General features: G+C 37.4%; 1 protein-coding gene across 4 annotated transcripts in view; it reads left to right on the top strand.

Moving 5' to 3' along the window:
* Positions 1 to 21,137, top strand: part of TBC1D31 (TBC1 domain family member 31) — a 48,394-nt gene that overhangs the window by 10,945 nt on the left and 16,312 nt on the right. For all 4 annotated transcript variants that reach the window (XR_007513289.1, XM_049854056.1, XM_049854055.1 and 1 more), the window contains 8 exons: positions 3,353 to 3,504; positions 5,728 to 5,887; positions 8,482 to 8,682; positions 12,955 to 13,131; positions 14,770 to 14,849; positions 14,929 to 15,075; positions 16,661 to 16,794; positions 20,136 to 20,269. Coding sequence is in view for 3 of the 4 variants with exons in the window: in XM_049854056.1 (XP_049710013.1) it covers positions 3,353 to 3,504; positions 5,728 to 5,887; positions 8,482 to 8,682; positions 12,955 to 13,131; positions 14,770 to 14,849; positions 14,929 to 15,075; positions 16,661 to 16,794; positions 20,136 to 20,269 (1,185 nt within the window). In the remaining variant the exon portion in view is untranslated. The remainder of the gene's footprint in view (positions 1 to 3,352; positions 3,505 to 5,727; positions 5,888 to 8,481; positions 8,683 to 12,954; positions 13,132 to 14,769; positions 14,850 to 14,928; positions 15,076 to 16,660; positions 16,795 to 20,135; positions 20,270 to 21,137) is intronic.

Here is a 21,137-nt window from a genome sequence, read left to right as displayed (position 1 = left end):
AAATGACAGCTAATTATAATAAAAATTTTTCTTAAGTCACTTTTTTTTGTCATCAGCTTAGAAACAATGTTGTAATGCATTCATTATAAATTTTAATGTATTCATTGCAAATTGTTTCTATAAGGTCTTGGTGTTATGAATCTTTCTAACTTAACAAATCTATTAACCAAAGCCCTACTGGAGATTATCTTTGGCAAAGTGAGCCAAGGACAAAAGCAAGGAACATTTGATGTGGTTGCCAGCAATTTTTGTGTCTTAATTATCATCGAATTCTGAATAGATTGTTTAATTAGCCGGTATATTCCATAGTCCATTATATATATGTATGTCTTACACAGATGACACATACAATTATATCTGAGGCAATTGAAGATCTTATGAGAAAATATTAGTCAATTTTGATTACAATTTTGTATCTTAAAAAATAAGCAGTATTTAGCAAGCAGCCATCTAAGATGCATCACTTGGTCTCAACCCACCTGGATCAAAGGAGAACAAAGAACACCAAGGACACAAGGCAATTTCGAGCCCAAGGGACAGAAAGGGCCACATGAACCAGTGACTACATCATCCTGAGACCAGAAGAACTAGATGGTGCCCGGCTACAACTGATGATTGCCCTGACAGGGAACACAACAGAGAACCCCTGAGGGAGCAGGAGAGCAGTGGGATGCAGACCCCAAATTCTCATAAGACTAGACTTAATGGTCTGACTGAGACTAGAAGGACCCCAATGGTCATGGCCCCCAGACCTTCTCTTGGCCCAGGACAGGAACCATTCCCGAAGCCAACTCTTCAGACATGGATTAGACTAGACAATGGGTTAGAAAGGGATGCTGGTGAGGAGTGAGCTTCTTGGATCAGGTGGACACTTGAGACTATGTTGGCATCTCCTGCATGGAGGGGAGATGAGAGGGGTTGGAAGCTGGCGAAATGGACATGAAAAGAGAGAGTGGAGGGAGAGAGCAGGCTGCCTCATGAGGGGGAGAGTAATTGGGAGTGTGTAGCAAGGTGTATATGGGTTTTTGTGTGAAAGACTGACTTGATTTGTAAACTTTCACTTAAAGCACAATAAAAATTATTAAAAAAAAAAAAGGAAGCAGTATTTAGGGCTTATGCAAGAGAAAAATGAAAACTAGGAGAATAAAATGTTATTTTCTGCTTTGCTATCAATTTAAATCTCAGTTGTCCATTGAATAAATTCAGTTTGTAATTAAATATGATCATATATTTTCAACTTTTTACTGTTATAAATAATGTTTAACATTTATACCTTTATCTTAAGTATCTTTTTATTTATTTGTGCTTTAGGTGAAAGTTTACAGATTTTTTTTTTACAGCTCAAGTTAATTTCTTATACAAAAATTTATACACATACTGTTTTATGACATTAGTTGCAGTCCTCACAATGTGACAGCACACTCCCCTTTCCACCACAGGTTCCCTCTGTCCATTTGACCCGTTCTGTCCCTTTCTGCCTTCTCATCCTGCTTTTGGACAGGAGCTGCCCATTTAGCCTCATGTATCTGATTGAACTAAGAAACACATTCCTCGTGTGTATTTTTTGTTTTATTTTTTATTTTATTTTGTTTTATTAAAAGAAAAAAAAAAAAAAACCTGTTGCCATTGAGTCAATCCTGACTCATAGCGACCCTGTAGGACAGAGTAGAACTGCCCCATAGGGTTTCCAGGGAGCCCCTAGTGGATTTGAAATGCCAACCTTTTGGTTAGCAGCCAAACTCTTAACCACTATGCCACCAGAGTTTCCTTTTGTTTTATAGTCCTATATAATCTTTGAAGAGTGGGTTTCGGGAATGGCTTCAGTTTTGGGTTAACGGTATGTCTCAGGGCCATAGTTTTGGAAGTCCCTCCAGTCTGTATCAGACCAGTAAGTCTGGTCTTTTTACTTTGGGCCTTTGTCAAATATCAGCCATTCATAGGTGGATGAATTTATGTCTGGGTTCTCAGTTCTGTTCCATTGGTGTATGTATCTGTTGTTGTACCAGTACCAGGCTGTTTTGACTACTGTGGCAGTATAAAACCAAAAACCAAACCTTCTGCCATCGAGTCAATTCCGACTCACAGCGACCCTGTAGGACAGAGTAGAGCTGTCTCAGAATTTCTAAGGAGCACCTGGTAGATTCAAACTGCTGAGCTTTTGGTTAACAAGCCAACTCTTAACCAGCACGCCACCAAGGTCTTCCCATGGCAGTATAATAGATTTTAAAATCAGGTAGTGTGAGGCCTCCCACTTTGTTCTTCTTCTTTGGTAATGCTTTATTTATCTGGGGCCTCTTCCCTTTCCATATGAAGTTGATGATTTATTTCTCCATCTATTTAAAAAATGCTGTTGGAATTTGGATTGGAATTGCATTGTATCTGTAGATCACTTTGGGTAGAATTGACATTTCCACCGTGTTGAGTCTTCCTATCCGTGAGCATGGTGTGTTTTTCCACTTAGTTAGGTCTCTTTTGGTTTCTTGCAGTAGTGTCTTGTAGTTTTCTTTGTATAGGTCTTTTATGTCTCTGGGTAGATTTATTCCCAAGTACTTTATCTTCTTGGGGGCTATTGTAAACGGTGCACTTTGTTGATTACTTCCAAAGAATTAACTCTTAGTAGTAGATTGGCTAAGGCAGAAGAGATACACATTTTTAGGACTTTTGAGATATGTTGTACATTCTCTAACCAATTTTTACTCCTAGCAACAGTGTATGGTAGTACCATGTCCCCATACTTCCATCAGCATCTAGTATTTTTAACATTTATCCATATTCGGCATTTACTATAGTTCTTATATTAGTATATTAATATAATTGATAAATACTGTATTATGCATTTGTATATGTATAGTCTATATGTATACACTTTATGTGTGTGCATTATTTTTTTGAACAAATTAGATATACATAAAATGTTATCTTATAACTTTCATTTGAGTCTTTTATTATAAGGTTAAATCTTTTTAAAATTGTTACTTAGTATTTTATAAATTACCTTATTATAGTCACCTATTTTTTATTTAAAGAGATTTACTATTTGTTTTCAGTTTAAGTAGTTCATGAATAATCAGTATCTTGTCATACATTGCAAATGGATTTTTTCTCTAGTTTAAGAAATGATCATTTTAAAAAAGAAAAATTGACTACTTGTATAATTTTAAGTTTAAACCCACCAACTGCTCTGTGGGAGAAGATGAGGCTGTCTGCTGCCATAAAGATTACAGTCTTGGAAACCCTGTGAGGCAGTTCTACTCTGTCCTTTAGGGTCTCTGTGAGTCAGAATTGACTCAGTGGCACACAACAACATACAATCCTTATGTGAATAGTAACTTTTTTTTTTCTCCTTCTTTAGGTTTTCTTTCTACCATTAAGTAATACCATCCTCAGCTGTTTTAAAGATAATTCCATCTTTGCCTGGGAATGTGATACTCTCTTTTGCAAATATCAATTGCCAGCTCCACCTGAAAGCTCTAGTGTGTTATACAAAGTGTTTGCTGTGACCAGGTAACGTGCATTTTAAAACACTGAGAATTTTTAAGGACTTTAACTTCTGTTAAAATTTTACCAATTTTCATTCATTATCTTATTGTCGGAAACCCTGGTGGCGTAGTGGTTAGGTGCTACGGCTGCTAACCAAGAGATTGGCAGTTCAAATCTGCCAGGCACTCCTTGGAAACTCTATAAGGCAGTTCTACTCTGTCCTATAGGGTCGCTATGAGTCGGGATTGACTCGATGGCAGTGGGTTTGGGTTTTTTTTGGTTGGTGTCTTATTGTCATGTGAGAAAAAGCTTCCTTCAAATTTAGATGTGGTCTGCAGAACCTTTTTTTTGTTTTTCAATTTTATTGTGGATGAACACACAAATAGAACAATGTGTGTGTGTTTGTCCATTGTCATTGCTATCACCCTAGTCCAAACTCTCTTTTGGTCTATTGTAATAGCCTTCTATTTGGTTTCTTTTTTTTTTGAATTGCACTTTAGATGAAGATTTACAAAACACACTAGTTTCTCACTAAACAGTACACATCTTGTTTTCTGACATTGGTTAACAACCCCACGACATGTCAACATTCTCCCTTCTTGTCCTTGGGTTCCCCATTATCAGCTTTCCTGTCCCCTCCTGCCTTCTAGTCCTTGCCCCTGGCCTGTTGTACCCCTTTAGTTTCATTTTGTTTTACAGGCCTGTCTAATCTTTGGCTGAAGGGTGAATTCAGGAGTGACTTCATTACTGAGCTAAACGAGTGTTTGGGGACCATACTCTCAGGGTTTGCCCAGTCTCTGTCAGGCCAGTAAGTCTGGTCTTTTTTTGTGAGTTAGAGTTTCGTTCTACAGTTTTCTCCAGCTCTGTCCAGAACCCTCTATTGTGATCCCTGTCAGAGCAGTCAGTGGTGCTAGCCAGGCACCATTTAGTTGCACTGGACTCAGTCCGATGGAGGCCATCGTAGATGTGGTCCATTAGTCCTTTGGACTAATCTTTCTCTTGTATCTTTAGTTTTCTTCATTTTTCCTTCCTCCTGAAGGGGTGAGAACGTGGAGTATCTTAGATGGCCGCTCACTGGCTTTTAAGCCCCCAGACGCTACTCACCAAAGTAGAGTGTAGAACATTTTCATTATAAACTATGTTATGCCAGTTGAGTTAGATGTTCCCAGAAACTATGGACCCCACAGCCCTCAGCCCAGCAATTTGGTCCCTCAGGGTGGTTTCCTGTCCTTAATCTCATTTCCTAAAGTCAGTCTCTACACAGCAGATAGAGCGGTCTTCTTATATCATTTAGTTAGAGCATGTCACTCCCTTATTTGAAACCCTTCAAAGGCTTTCCTTTGCACTTAGAATAAAATCCAGACTCCCAACCACATCCTGTGAGGCCCTCTTACTGCTTTTGTACTGTCTAGTCAGGGCATTGACCAGCATGGAATCCTTCGGACCATCCCAGGACTGGCGCATTCATGTCATTCAGAGCACAGATCTTCCTCCTTTCCCAGCTTTCTAACATCACCACCTTCTTTAATTGTTTATAGAACTCATTTCCAGCTGAGATCAAGTTCACCTTTGTTTGCCTTCCTCTAGAATGAAATTGCACAGGAGCAAGATCTTAACCCGTCTTTTTCATTACTGTGTCCCTGGTATCTGGAATGATATGATACCTGGCTAATAGTAGATACTTTACAATACCTTGTTGAATAAATGAGCAGCAACCTTGCAAGTCAATACAACTTTATTCATTTAGCTATTCTTTTTGCACCTTGCAAACATGATTTAGCTTTCTTTGAGCAGGAAAAAAAGTTTGGGCTTTTTTGGTTTTTTCATGTAGCAAATACAGTGCCAATTCAGTACAGCTGTGTGCGAAATATAGAAGGTTGAGATGCTTTGAAACATAAATGTTACTCAGGAAACCCCCAATTAAGTAATCAAACAGAAATGTTTGTTAACCTGGTGCCTTAGTGCAGTAGGTGAAAAGTATACACTATAAACCTGACCTGTCCAGTATGGTAGCCACGAGCCACATGTGACTATTTAAATTAAAGTTAATAAAAATCAAATAAAATTAAAAATTAATCTTAGTAGCACCAACCACATTTCGAGTATTCAGTAATCACATGTGGCTCATGGCTACCTTTTTGGACAGCATAGAGATATAAACATCTCCATCAGCACAGAAAGTTCTATTGGACAGCACTGCTAATAAATAGTTCAACTAGTCTTATTTCCCACCTTTTTGTTATCTAGAGATGGTCGAATCCTAGCTGCTGGCGGCAAATCAAATCATCTTCATTTGTGGTGCTTGGAAGCTAAACAGCTGTTTAGAATCATCCAGATGCCTGCTAAAGTCCGAGCCATTCGCCACCTAGAATTTCTTCCTGATAGTTTTGATGCTGGTTCTCATCAGGTTAGTGATGTAAATGTAGGAATTTGTACCTTTTGATAAGGATCACATCCATTTCTAGACTTCCCTAGCTCATATTTATTTAACTTATACCCTGGCTTTTACAAGGATTTGAAATTACTTATAATAGCTTATTTTCATGAAGAGTCTGGAATTGAAAAAATGTCAAAATATTTTGTTGTGTTTATTACTGACAGTTTACCCTTTTATAAAATCAGTATACCTTAAATCTATGTCTTACTTTATGTTGTTTTTCTTTTGAGCCTGAGAAGAACTTTTTGGAGATAGGCAGAGCAGTTATCCTCCCCATTTTACAAATTGTAACACTGAAGCTTAAAAACATGAAGTGATTTGTCAACATCCCTGTTAATTGTAAGGAATCAAGGTGGAACAGGAACTAAAGTTTTCTCACTTTTTTATATTGTGCTTTTACTACCATTCCCATGAAAAATTATTTATTTGTATCTTAGCTTATAAAAAAGGAGCCCCGGTGGGGCAGTGGTTAAGCACTTGGCTGCTAACTGAAAGGTTGGCGGTTTGATCCCACCAGCTGCTCCATGGGAGGAAGATGTAGCAGTCTGCTTGCATAAAGATTACAGCCTTGAAAACCCTGTGGTTCTACTCTGTCCTATAGGATCTCTATGGGTTAGAATTGACTTGAAGGCGACAGGTTTGGTGGTGTGTTTTTGTTTTTTTTTTTTTTGGTTTAGTTTGCAAAGTACTTCCTTTTCCGAACACCCCCCCAGCCTCCTTCCTCAATTCTTTTTTTTTCTTTCTGAGTCAAGTACAGTCAAATCTTAACTTTCTTATTTTAAATTGTTGTTGTTGTTAGGTGCCGTCAAGTCGGCTCCAACTCATGTGACCCCATGTACAACAGAACGAAACGTTGCCTGGTCCCGCACCATCCTCACAGTCGTTGCTGTGTTTTAGCCCATTGATGCAGCCACTGTGTCAATCCATCTCATTGAAGGTCTTCATCTTTTTTTAAATTGACTCTCATGGATCTCAACTTTAACAAATTATCATATATGTGTTATGTATATTTGTATAATTTTGTTCTGTATCATATCTATTTAAAGTTTTTTGAACAGGTAACATTCAAAAACAAAATGTATATATATATATTTGAAAACGAAAAATATATCTATATAAAAACATAGTGAAAAGCCATCCCTGTCTCCCATTTGCCCAGTTACCTCCCCCATAACCACTTATTATATGTGGTTTTATACAGCTTTGCACCTTACTTTCTTCACTTAATTTCTCTTGAAGATTCTTCCATATCAGTATAGAACTCTGTTGCTTTCTACAGTTGCTTGATGTTTTGTAGTTTTTTTTTAAACCAGCCCTCTGTTATCGAGCACTTAACCTGGTTTTAGTCCTTTTCTGGTACGATCTGTGAGGATAGTATCCCAGAACTGAAGGAGTGGCATAAGCATAGTTGTGTGTGCCAGTAATTCTGAGAGATTTTGCCAAATTGCCCGTCAGAAGGATCGCACCAACTGCAAATGAGAGAGTTTGTTCCCTACAGCCTCACCAAAAGAAAAACTTGCTTTACAGACGTTCCCCTCCAAACAAGTGGCATCAGTGTCTTAAGCAGTCACATAGTGGCACTGCTTACCAGCCACCAGTGCTAGAAAAAGAACCGTTGTGTAGAGACAGCAGAGGGTTTTATTTGCTTAAACTTTGATTTAATTTTTCGAATTATATGAGTTAAAACTTAAAAAGTTTTCCCTTAAAATACCCGCTTCCCCTTTTGCCCCTCCACTATCTGTGGCTTCCAAACTTTCTCTCTCCACTCCCCAAATGTTAGTTCCTGAAAACATGCCCAGTGGGGAACCTCACCAGCGGTCACTAACTTCTGTGGGTGTCAGGCTGATGAAGCTGGGTGGATGGTAAAGGAACACAAACCCTCCACCCTCCTTGTCATGACCACCATTAGGAGCTGTCTAATCACATGCGTCCCCTCTGTAGAAGGTCAGTGGAGATGCGGCCTGCCTAAAGCAGGGAAGATTTTTAGGTCACCTTTCCATACTCCCACAGGGTGGGCTCCTTAATAAAACCCATTGCTGTCAAGTTAATTCCGACTCATAGGACAGAGTACAACTACCCCATAGAGCTTCCAGGTAGTGGCTGGTGGATTCAAACTGCCAACCTTTTGGTTAGCGGCCGTAGTTCTTAACCACTGCGCCACCAAGGCTGGGCTCCTGGTTTTACTGACATGTGGTGTCAAGTCGATTCTGACTCATAGCGACCCCATGTGACAGAGTAGAACTTCCCCATAGGGTTTTCTTGGCTGTAAGTTTTAGGGAAGCACATTGCCAAGTGTTTCTCCCACAGAGCTGCTGGGTGAGTTAGAGCCACCAATCTTTCAGTTTTAGAGCCAGGCTTATCTAGGCCCGAGCAAGGCAAATCTACAAGAGCCATAATGTTTTAAAATATAGCTCTATGAGAATCCTCTGACTTCCTCCCTCAAAAAAAAAACAAACAAAAAGCAAAACGTATATGTATATGTGTATATGTATGTGTTTGTGTATAGTTTGACTTACAGACATTTAACTTTCACATTTGTTTTTATATATTGTTTCTACTCGTAGGTTCTTGGAGTGCTAAGTCAAGATGGTATTATGAGGTTTATCAATATACAGACTTGTAAACTTCTCTTTGAAATTGGGAGCCTTGACGAGGGAATTAGCTCATCAGTAATTAGCCCACATGGACGATACGTTGCATCAATTATGGAAAATGGAAGTCTGAACATATATTCAGTTCAGGCTCTAACCCAAGAAATAAATAAGGTATGTTATCAAGTAAATAGCATCAATTCTAAAAAACACTCAAATATTGTATCATCAATAATAAAATCTTTGTTTCTGTTACTTGCTTGGAACTTTTCTGGATGGATTTTTTTTTTTTTTTGCTTTTATTCCAAGATCCACATCTCCAGGCTTGATTTCTCACCTTTGATTACATAGCTGCCATCCTAAAGGACGCCTCTGTTTGGTGTCCTTATCCCTTTAATGATTTCCTCCCCAAAAGAGGCTTCAACCATGGTTTCTTCATTTCTGTCACACATTGTCCGTCCAAGTAGTAGTCTAGAAACCTCGACGCTCCAGGACTGGTTCTCTTCCTTTATTCCCTAAATCAGCCCTGTAGTTTATTAAATTTGAAATATCTATCTGTGTGCTGTCTGTTCTCCACCCCCATGTTTGCCACCCTTGGATTGGCTGTCAATAACTACTCTGGATAACAGTAATTTAAACAAAATCTCCAGACTCTGAGCCTTCTGCCTGCCCCGGCCCATCAATTCATCTTCTAGTTGATATTTTTTCTAAAATAATGCTGCTTCAGTGGCTTCCTTCCTTTTGCGTTAAGTCCAGATTCTTCTACATGGCTCTGAAAGTCCCCTCTGATCTTGTCTGCTCTACCCATCCACCTCATGTCCCCACACTTGTAACTTCCCTCACTGTCATCTGTAGATGCCGTCGTTCTCATTTCTATATCCGTTAGCCACATGCTTCATTTCACCAAAAATGCACTCACCGCTCCTCTTCTATGGTTATCTGAAGCTCCGCCAGCTCGTTGCCAAGTCTGGTCGTCGGTATGCAGCCTTCCCAGTCTGGGACTGTACCATGGTAACACTGGGAGGAGGGACTTGGTCCTCACCTGGTCTAACCTCAGCCTAATCACAGCTACGCGTTAGCAGGCCCAGGTGTTCTGATTCTTAATACAGTTTGTTGTTGTTATATGCCACCTCCTTTTTGTCCTTTTAATCATTTTTATTATTTTACAAGTAATACATTTCATGCAAACAGAAATCACTCATAGTCTCACCATTCTCAGATGGTTTTGAAATACATATTTTCCCAGTCTTTTTTCTATGTGTGTAAACATGTATTTGTATCCATTTATATGTATACGTGCATGTTGTTGTTAGGTGCCACTGAGTCGGTTCCGACTCATAGCTTCCTTATGCATAACAGAAGGAAATGTTGCCCAGTCCTGCGCTAGCCTCATAGTCGTTGATGTGTTTCAACCCACTGCTGCAGTAAAATCAGAAAAGGTGTCAGTCTCATTGAGGGTCTTGTGCTTTTTTGTGACCCTCTACTTTACCAAACATGATAGCCTTCTTCAGGCATTGGCCCCTTCTGATAACATGTCCAAAGTAAGTCTTGCCACCCTTGCTTCTAAGGAATGTGCCGGCTGTACTTCTAAGACAGATTTATTCATTCTTCTGGCAGTCTGTGGTATATTCAATATTCTTTGCCAACACCATAATTTGAAGGCATCAATTCTAATTCCCTCTTCTTTATTCATCGTTCAGTTTTCTCATGCATATGAGGCAATTGAAAATACTATGTCTTGGGTCAGGCACACCTTAGTCCTTAAAATGACATCTTTGCTTTTTAACACTTTAAAGCGGTCTTTTGCTGTAGATTTGCCCAGTGCAATACTTGTTTGATTTCCTGACTGCAGCTTCCATGGACATTGATTGTGAATACAAGTAAAATGAAATCCTTGACAACTTCACTCTTTTCTCCATTTATCATAATGTTGCTTATTGGTCCAGTTGTGAGAATTTTTGTTTCCTCTGTTTTGAGGTATAATCCATACTGAAGGCTGTAGTCTTTGATTTTCATCAGCAAGTGCTTTAAGTCCTCTTCACTTTCAGCAAGCAATACAGTGTCATCTGCATATCACAGGGTGTTAATGAGTCTTCCTCCAGTCCTGATGCCATGTTTTTCGTATAGTCCAACTCTTGGATTATTTGCTGAGCATACAGATTGAATAAGTATGGTGAAAGGATACAACCCTCATGCATACCTTTTCTGATTTTAAACCACACAGTATCCCCTTGGAAACCCTGGTGGTGTAGTGGTTAAGTACTATGGCTGCTAACCAAGAGGTTGGCAGTTCGAATCCACCAGGCGCTCCTTAGAAACTCTATGGGGCAGTTCTACTCTCTGTCCTGTAGGGTCTCTATGAGTCGGAATCGACTTAACGGTAGTGGGTTTGGTTTTTTTTTTTTAGTATCCCCTTGTTCTGTTTGAAAGACTGCCTCTTGGTCTATGTATAGTTTCTGCATTAATACAATTAAGTGTTCTGGATCTCTCATTCTTCGCAATGTTATCCATAATTTATTATGATCCACACAGTCAGATGCCTTTGCATAGTCAATAAAACACAGGTAAACTTCTTTCTGGTATTCTCTGCTTTCAGCCAAGATCCATCTGACATCAGCAATGATATCCCTCCTTCAGAATTTTCTTTAAACATATGGGACTATACTCTTACAAATTTTTAAAAAAAATTTAATAATATATTGCTATTTGCTCTGACTGAGAGAGTTTTCGCTCTGACTCAGAGAGTTTTCAGTCTGACTAAACTAGTCCATTTTACAGAACTAGCTAAACCTCATTAATAGAGGGGAGAAGGATCTGAGAAAAGCTAAGGTAAAGTGAGTCATTGACTTCCTCTCTGCTGTTATTCATTAAGCAATTGAGATCATATTGTCATATTGACCAGAAAAGCTCACAAGTAGTCTCTTTTTTTGGACACATTACCAGCACTACTGGTATTTTTATTACTGTTCTAGGCCACCCAGGTGACCAGGTTCATATACCCTAAAACTGAACCTACCTGTGTCCCATTCCTTCCAAGTCCTGTTTCTTGCCACCGGATAATTTCTAGCATTATGCTGATAGAAAGTAAAGGAATTCTTGTGTGTTGGCGTTTTAACGTTACGAAGGTATGGCAAATCAGGTCATATCTCAGGTTCTAACTTTTGGGAGACTGTCCCACCCTTTGTGGTAGAGCATGGTGCTCAAGCAGGAAAGATGTGGCATTAGAATAGAATTTTTTTTTTTTAGAGTTTTAGCCATGTAGGTATATTGATATATGTAAGCTGGGCTCACAAAAAATGTTTCTGTTGTTATAACTAGCTACAGGGATATTTTTATAGATGGTCATTTTGATGTCACCCCCCTCTGACAGTGTCACCCAATGCAGTCCACAGCCCCCCGCACCTCTCTAGTGACACCACTGGAGATTGGTAAGAGCCTCCGGAGGTCTTTCCAAGAGTTGCTCCTGCAGAATGGGAAGTCAGGAGAGATTAGGTTGGTAGGGCTGGCTAGAGTAGAAATGTTAATAAAAATTTACAAGAATGGGTTGAGGTTGGAGAGAAGACAGTTCAAGGCTATTAAAGATGGATAATATTCAGAAGTCTGGCCACTTAATTCCATCTCATAAATGAAGAATTGAAGACTTGAATCACAGAATAAGCAATCATTGTAGTTTAATGGTATTTAGAACTCAGAAAGCCTGAGTTACCTTATCCATTGTTTTCCTTTGAACAAGGATCTTATGATTTCAAAGACTATTATTCATGGAGAAAATGTTTTAGTGTATTATTTTACCTTAAGTAAATTCAAGTTGAATTTTTATTTTCTGTTTGAGAGGCCCCATAAAGATGAGGATTTGGATTCTAATCTTGCTCTCTGAACTGCCTCCTTAGATATTGATACAATAGTGGGTTCACGGAGCCAAATCTATGCAGACTGAAAAACCTTAACCAAGGACAGCAAGGCAGGAATTCCATGCTTCGAAGTGGAGAAGTCATTTGATAGTTTCTTCCCTCTGGGAGAAATTTCACCTGACCCTGAAGAATATTAGGGTGCTTCCCTCAGCTTCTAGGGGGCAGATGCTGCCTTCTCCACTGCAGATTATCTACATATTTCTAAGATTATCATACAAGTGTGAAAAATGATCTGGTTTTCTATGATTTAAGGCCAGCTTTAAAGGACTAATTAAATTCTGTTTATTGCTGTTATTTAATCATGCTTTTTTTTTTCTTTATTATGTTTTCCAAAAGTAATTTGGCAGAAATTTGCCTAAATTTTTTAGTCAACAAGGAAGCATTCTTAGCCATTTTGCTTACACTTTTTGCCTGAAGAATAACAGTATGTATTAAGACATGTTACTAAGTTAAGGCAAAGTTTTAAAAAATCTTACACTAACAGGCCTGTTTTCCCATGACATCCACTGGAGGTTTTTTTGTTTTTTCCTTTTAGCCACCTCCTCCCTTAGTGAAAGTGATTGAAGATTTACCCAAGAGCAAACTGAACTCCAGTGATCTTAAGATGAAAGTAACGTCAGGAAGGGTACGGCGGCCAACAAAATCAAGGGAGAGCAAAACACAAACAAGGATATTAAAACAAGACCTGACTGGTAATTTTGAAAATAAAGAGGTAAGAATATATTACAATTACATTTTTGTTTATCACGGCTCTGCTGTAGACAAGTCTCATTGGTTTGTATACCATCATCACCCTTCCCCCTCTTGGGTAATTCATTCAAGAAAAAATCTTTCTTGATTTACACTTTCATTTTGTGGAAATACATTCTCCAGTAGCTCTTGAGAAAAGGTGCAGGAGGTACAAGGTAACATTGTTTAAACTTCGCAGGTCTAAAGATGTCCTTAGTATACTATCCACCTTACTTTAATGATAGTTTGGGTGTAAAATTCTAGATTAGAGATAATTTTCTATCAGAATTTTAAAGGTCTTTCTCCATTATTGTTTTCAGTGTGGCTGTTGAGAAGTTAGACATTATTTTTATTCCTTTGCTTCTGAGATCTTCTCTTTGTCTGCAGTCATCTGGAGCTTCACAATGATGTGCTTTGGTGTGAGCCTGTTTTCATTTACTGAGCTAAGCAACTCATGTCTTTCAGTTCTCAGGAATTTTTCTTGAATTATTTCATTGATTTCCTCCCCTCCTTAATCTTTCTATGCTGCTTCCTGGGAGATTTTCTTAGTTTTATTCATTTCTGCTCTCATGTTTTTCAATTTCAAGACCTTTTTAATTTTTGAATGTTCCTTTTTTATGACATCCTATTCTTGTTTCATGGTATCTTGCTGAGGATATTGATGATGTTTTCTTTGTTCAGCAAAGTCTGTATTCTCTAAGTTGCTTTTTTTAGTTTGTTTTAGAGGCTTTCCTCAAATGCCTGGTAATTTTTATTCTGTCCAATAATGATTAAGAGTAAAGGACTATTCTTGGATCAGATGGACACTTGAGACTATGTTGGCATCTCCTGCCTGGAGGGAAGATGAGAGGGTGGAGGGGGTTAGAAGCTGGCGAAAAGGACACGAAAAGAGAGAGTGGAGGGAGAGAGCAGGCTGTCTCATTAGGGGGAGAGTAATTGGGAGTGTGTAGCAAGGTGTATATGGGTTTTTGTGCGAGAGACTGACTCAATTTGTAAACTTTCACTTAAAGCACAATGAAAATTATTTAAAAAAAAAGTAAAGGACTAAAAGGTGATTAGAAGCTCTGAAAACATGAGTGGGCCAGTTGGCGTTGAGCTTCACTTGGACTGTTTTGAGTTTGTTGGGAAACCCTCCTTATCAGTGTCTTAGGTCTTTCTTCTTGGGCTACTGAACCCCACCCCAGGAAGAGTCCTGTTCTATCTGGAGAGTAATTGGCATAACTGCCAAGATTCTCAGGGCCATGTGGGAACGATGGAGGGAGGGTAGAGGATGGTGCTATCTCAGCCACACCAGCTAAGAGTGGTTTTTACATTTTTAAATGGTTACGTAAAAATCTACATGATGTCCCTGATTTTGCCTCTTGGCCTATAAAACCTGAGATACTTAGTATATGGTCCTTTATAGAAAAAGTCTAGGGTAAGTAATGTATCATGAAACTTTGTAGGCTATATATGCACACTGGGGGAATGTGTGTGTGTGTGTGTGTTTGAGTTTCAGGGAGTGAGCATGTGTAGGTCCCATGATGTAAAATACTTCTTGCATTCAAAAGTTGGAACACCGCTGTCATTTTTTTCAGTTTTGTGGTTATGTTACTTATTGATACTGTCTTCCTCTTTATAGAATGAATTGTCAGATGGATTAAACAAAAAGCGCCTACAAATCTTATTGAAGGGCTACGGTGAATATCCAACGAAATATAGGTAAAAATTTTTAGCTCTTACACGTTAAATCAATTTCACCAAAAAATTTTTTCTGGCTAAAATTGCATTTTAATTTCAGAATGTTCATTTGGCGTTCTCTGCTACAACTGCCTGAAAATCATACTGCGTTTAGTAGCCTGGTAGATAAGGGCGTTCATGTGGCCTTTCTCAACCTGCAGAAGAAATACCCTATCAAAAGTAGAAAACTACTCAGAGTATTACAGAGGTATGTTCAGCATATTGCAGCAATTTGTATGAAATCTGTAACTAATGATTGCAGTGTTCTGAAATCCACTGGAGCCCTGGTATTTGGTCATCTTTGATCATCCATGCTGTATGTTGGTTTGTTTAATTAAAAAAAAAAACACTTGTGTATATATTACATTTGAATATTAGCCTCTTTTATGTTCTAGAAAATAGGAATCTTTCAGACAAGCTAGAGGAACAGAGAGGCCTAGTAGAAAGAGCTTTGAATTTGAAGTAAAGGACCTCCAAAAATTTTGAATCCTCATTCTCCCACTTAATAAATGTGATATAGGACATGTCACCTAACTTTTCGCAGCCTTAATTTCTTCATCTAAAAATGGAAGTAATAACATCAACATCATAATAGTATTGGGGAAGTAAGAATTAGAATCTTTTTTAGAATGCTTATACCAACATCTGATACCTAGTAAGCACCAGATAAATATTAATAATGATAATAATAACTAACACTTTACAGTACTTTCATGTGTCAGGTATTATTTCTGTTTTTCAGATTTAAAAACTAAGGCATAAAGAAGTCAGATAAGGGGTCAAGTGTAGGTCCCAGAATCTGAGACTTTTTTTTTTAAATAAAGTTTTTATTATGAAAAATTTCAAGCATAAATAAAAGTAGAGAGAATAATATTAATGAATAGCCTCATACCCATCACCCAGCTTCAACAATTACCAACTCATGGCCAATCTTGTTTTGTCAACATCCCCTCTCACTCCATACCCCCAGTCCCATCCCATTCCAGCCTGAACACACTTCCTCCACTAAACATTTCCTTACGTACCTCTGAAGGATAAGGACTATTTTTTTTTCCCCTTAACACATTACCATTATCACACCAAAAGAAGAATTAACAATAATTCTTTAATGTCATATATCCAATCAGCATTCCTATTAACCCTGGTTGTCTTATCATTTTTTTTATGATAAACTAGCTTCAATCAGGGTCCAACAAGGTGCACACATAACATTTGGTTGATGTGTCTTATAAGTCTCTTAATCCAAAGCAGGCATCCCTTTAAGTGAGCACTGTTTTTGTCAAGGAAAAATTTGGCTATTGAAATTACAAATGCACGTATCCTTTGACTCAGCAGTTCTACTCCTAGAAATTTATTCAAACATATAGAATGATGTAAATCCAATGGCATTAAGTGCAGTATTTATAAAAGATTGGAAACAACTTCAGTGTCCACAGTGGGGGCCAAGTTAAATAAAGACATGTCTATAGAGAGCTGTCTTATTCTTCTGTAAAGTATCATGAGAAAGTTCTATGGATGCTGATATGAGCTATTTCCAAGATACAATTAATTGAAAAATGCAAGGTGCAGAACAGTGTTTATAATATACCGCTATCTGTGAGGTTTCTAAAAAGGGCTTATACTTTTCGCAGTGGTTGCCTCTAGAGAGGTGAGCTAGATGATAGGAGTAGGAGGGAAAATTCAGCAAATATACCTTCTGTGTTGAATGTTTCATCATGTGAATGTATTATTTATTCAAATAAATTTTAATAATGAATTGTTTTCTGGTCTCTATTTTCTTATTTTATTTACAGAACGCTATCTGCATTAGCTCACTGGTCTGCCATCTTTAGTGACACGCCGTATCTTCCACTCTTGGCATTTCCGTTTGTAAAATTATTCCAGAACAATCAACTCATCTGCTTTGAAGTTGTTGCTACTCTCATAAGTACGTAAAAAATTATTAAATAATGAACACAGGAGTAGATCCCTAGATGTTTGCCTTTGGTACCTTTGCAACTTTTAACAAATGACATTGTAATTGTTTTCATAAATTTTTTACCAATAATTGAAGATCTTTTGAAAAATACAGGAAAACGTACAAAAAAAATTCTCCAATGTTTTTTCCCCAGAGATAATCTTTGATAATATACTGATGACTTTCTTGTGAGCATTTCCCCCAAATTATTAAATACAATTTAATATATAAAAACATAATTTATTGCCTTTATAATATAGTATTTCATCTGTTGAGTGTACCTTAATTTATCTACTTCCCTATTGTAGGACTTTTAGATGTTTGTTTCTTTGTTTTCCTAATTGTTCTACCTTTTTAAAACATTTTTTTTAAATCATTATAATCCTATTGCCTTTATCTAATATGTTACATACGTTTTTTTTTTAAACTTCGTAAACACTTTATTGACTGTGTAATATTCCATAGTGTGTATGCACTAGTTTCATCTGTTGTTGGACATTAGATTGTTTCTAATGATTACCTATTAAAAGAAACAATGTTATAAGCACCTTCGTATATAAATATTTATAATTTATTTGGATAGATTCTCAGAATTGGAATTGTTAGGTCATAAAATATGAGTATTCTAATTAATTCCCCAGAAGGGCTATCATAAGATATGAGTATTCTAATTAATTCCCCAGAAGGGCTACACTAGTGTGCTCGGCCAGCAGCACTGATTAGACTCTTAACTGTTTTAAAAGAAAAAGAAACAGATTAACTTAGAGAGTCACCCAAAACTCTATTTTTTATTTGCAGTAAAATCTCATTATATAGCTGAAGTATGATTATACACTAAGAAATTTATTTTTCTCTTCTAAGCAAACATCCCTGAAATCTAAATTTAAGGGCTCATTGTTCCCTTGACAATGGTCAACCTGAATAGCTTTGGATTTCTACCAAAGGTTCAAACTAGCTTTGTTCAGTAAACATTTACTGAGCTTCAACTTCCCACTGCTTGGGATAAGCCATGTTTCTGGCTTTCTTGTGTTGTTTATAGTCTAGTTGGGACCTAAAAGAAATTTTGAAGGAAAACAGTTACTTCTTTGTATACATTGGGACATATTTATAGAAGTTATTTTCAGATACTTTTTAGAGTCTCTTACAACTGGAAGGAATTCTTAACTTTGGGTTTAGTAAAGGATCTCCACACAATTACTATTTGTCTTTTTTCTGCCATCAGTCAATTCTGTCTCTAAATCCTCTACCCATACTTTTGTTATGGTGACACTGAATCAGAATAAAAATACTTAAGAGAAGGTAAATGGTTACTCTCTAAGGTGGGGTTTTCCTCTTGACTAACGGAAAACAATGTTCTATTGATGAAGATTAAATTAGAATAAAAGGGCCAGGTTTTTGAGTATGTGTGGAACTTTTTTTAATTCTTAGAACTAGCAATGTCATACTAGTAAGACATAATAAGGGTCACTCAGTGTTACCGAACCAAATTTTCCTTTTAAAGAGTAGCCATTTAAAGAAGTTGAAATGTTACTTTCAACGTTTAGCGTTTGCAAGCTTTTATGTATGATTTAATTATTAACTTGCATTAAAATACTCACTAATAAATGAAATGGCACAATGATTAAGCAATCAGCCACTAACCAAAAGGTCGGCAGTTCGAATCCACCAGTCGCTCCTTGGAAACCCTGTGGGGCAGTTCTCATCTGTCCTACAGGGTCACTATAAGTCAAAATTAACTTGACAACAACAGGTTAATAAATGAAATCATGGATTTCTAGGTTTGAAAGGACCTTATAAACTGTATGTAATCCAGTATTCTGCTAAAAGCCTTCTTTGCTGACTTAACAAAAGAAAATTAATGTCAAAGGATGAAGCCAATTTTAACATCGGAGGATGAAGCCACCATTCAATATTTGAAACCAAAAAGCTGAATTTATTAATTACTCAAGTAAGGGAACGCGGTGGTGGTTAGACACAGGCTCACTGCGCATCACACACCGATGGTCTTCTGTCGGGTTTTGAGGAGAAGTGGTTTTGGATGTTGGACTGGTTACAGAGTGCAAGTGAGTTGAAGCCTATTCATGGAATGATCCTACTTTCTAATTTTCAGAGAATGTCACAGCCACTGATTGGTTGGTTTTCAAAGCCAAGTTTACTGAAACCAGTCGTCATTGACAGATTTAAAACCATTCTGGTGGTTACTTGTTAGTGTCTATAAAGCAGTCTTTTCTTAGTAATGGGACTTTTTTATTCTCATTATATTTCATAGGTCCCTTATATTTAAGGGATATACCTGTTTATTTTTATGTATTGCTGTCAATATGTAACTTTTTTCCAAATGTTTCTAATTTTGAATTAGGTATGAATTTTTAGTATAGATTGGCATGTGTCATGGATTGAATTCTGTCCCCCAAAAATATGTGTCAACTTGGTTAGGCCATGATTCCTGGTATTGTGTGATTGTCCCCCATTTTGCGATGGTAATTTTCCTATGTGTTGTAAGTCCTAATCTCTGCCTGTGGTTAATGAGGCCAGATTAGGTTATGTTAAAGAGGATCAGGTCACATCCCTGATCCAATGTAAAGAGAGTTTCTGTGGAGTGTGGCCCGCACTACCTTTTATCTTACAAGAGATAAAAGGGAAGGGAAGCGAACAGAGAGTTGGTGTCCCTGCACCTGAAAAGCTCCTGGGGGGGTGGTCGTGGTGGTGGTGGGATTGATGACAAGGACCTTCTTCCAGAGCCAACAAAGAAAGAAAGCCTTCCCTTGGAACTGGCACCCTGAATTTGGACTCGTAGCCTACTAGACTGTAAGAGAATGAATTCTGTTTGTTAAAACCATCCACTTATGGTATTTCTGTAAGAGCAGCACTGGATACCTGAGACAGAATTTTAACATTGATCACATTTAATGAAGGCTAAATAGGAACCTTTTTAAAAGGAATTATTTTGTTAACCAGGAAAATCTAAATGGATGTAACGCAGGAGCCAGGAAGAACTAGAATACCCCAGTGACCAGGATCAGTATACTTTTGCAGGTCTCTTCTTTTTTAGTAAACACTCTCTTGTTGACTGCTATGAGGAAGTTTGCAAAATTTCTGCACACCTAAGATAACTTTTTTTTAAGATAACTATGTTAACGTGATGGATTGTTAAAAATCTATTGTCTTAGAATTTAAAAAGTTATCATGTGTGATTTACTTTATTCATGAGCATGTTGAAGACATAAAGAGTAGGTACATTTAAGAATGTGAAGTCCTTTGATAATACAGAAAGCTATTTAAAGATAAATTTTCCATTTTTTTCTTCATAGTCAATTGGTGTCAACACTGGTTTGAATATTTTCCTAATCCTCCTATCAATATTCTTAGTATGATAGAAAATGTTTTGGCTTTTCATGACAAAGAGCTGCTACAGCACTTCGTGGACCATGATATAACTTCCCAGGTATGAAGTGGAAGGTTTTTATAGTATCTAGTTTATTTTGGCAGCTATCATTGGTTCTGGTATAAGTAAAACAGTATTTTCTTGAAAATGTATAGTAGAGAGCATACTACGTTTTATATTTTTAACAGTATTACATTCATTTTCTTCATTAAACTGCTTTCCTGAACATCTATAAGTAGTGAAAGGTCCAAATTAAGGTAGTTCTCTTCATAATTATGTTTTTAATAGCTTAGAAACCCTGGTGGTGTAGTGATTCAGTGCTGTGGGTATTAACCACAAGATTGGCAGTTCGAATCCACCAGCTGCTCCTTGGAAACTCTATGGGGCAGTTCTACTCTGTCCTGTAGGGTTGCTATGAGTCAGAATCAACTCAGTGGCAACAGATTAATAGCTTAAAAAAACTTAGGAGAATATTTTAGCAATGACTCTATTATAACTTTCCCTAGAAAGCTATTACAATTTTTTTATAATTTTATTTATTTTGTTGTTGTTGAGAATATATGCAGCAAAACATGTGCCAGTTCAGCAGTTTCTAAATGTACAATTTAGTGATATTGATTACATTCTTCGAGATTTGCAACCATTCTCATCCTCTTTTTCTGAGTTGTTCCTCCTCCATTAACATAAACCCACTGCCCCGAGGTTCCTGTCTTAACCTTTTGAGTTGCTGTTGTCAATTTGATCCCATATAGATAGTTCTTAAAAGAGCACAGTACTCAAGGCAGACCTTTTTTTATCATTTAAGCTAAATTATTTTTTGGTTTTAAGAAGACTTCAGAGGGTATTTTTGGTTTAAGGTTTAAAGATTATCTCAGGGCAATAGTTTTAGGGTTTATCTACTTCCACACTCTAGAAAGTCTGGAGTCCA

Source organism: Elephas maximus, chromosome 15, assembly GCF_024166365.1.
Source record: "Elephas maximus indicus isolate mEleMax1 chromosome 15, mEleMax1 primary haplotype, whole genome shotgun sequence".
Classification (NCBI taxonomy): Eukaryota; Metazoa; Chordata; class Mammalia; order Proboscidea; family Elephantidae; genus Elephas; species Elephas maximus.
Note: the sequence above shows the minus strand (reverse complement) of the source record. Positions and strands in the feature narration are given on the sequence as shown.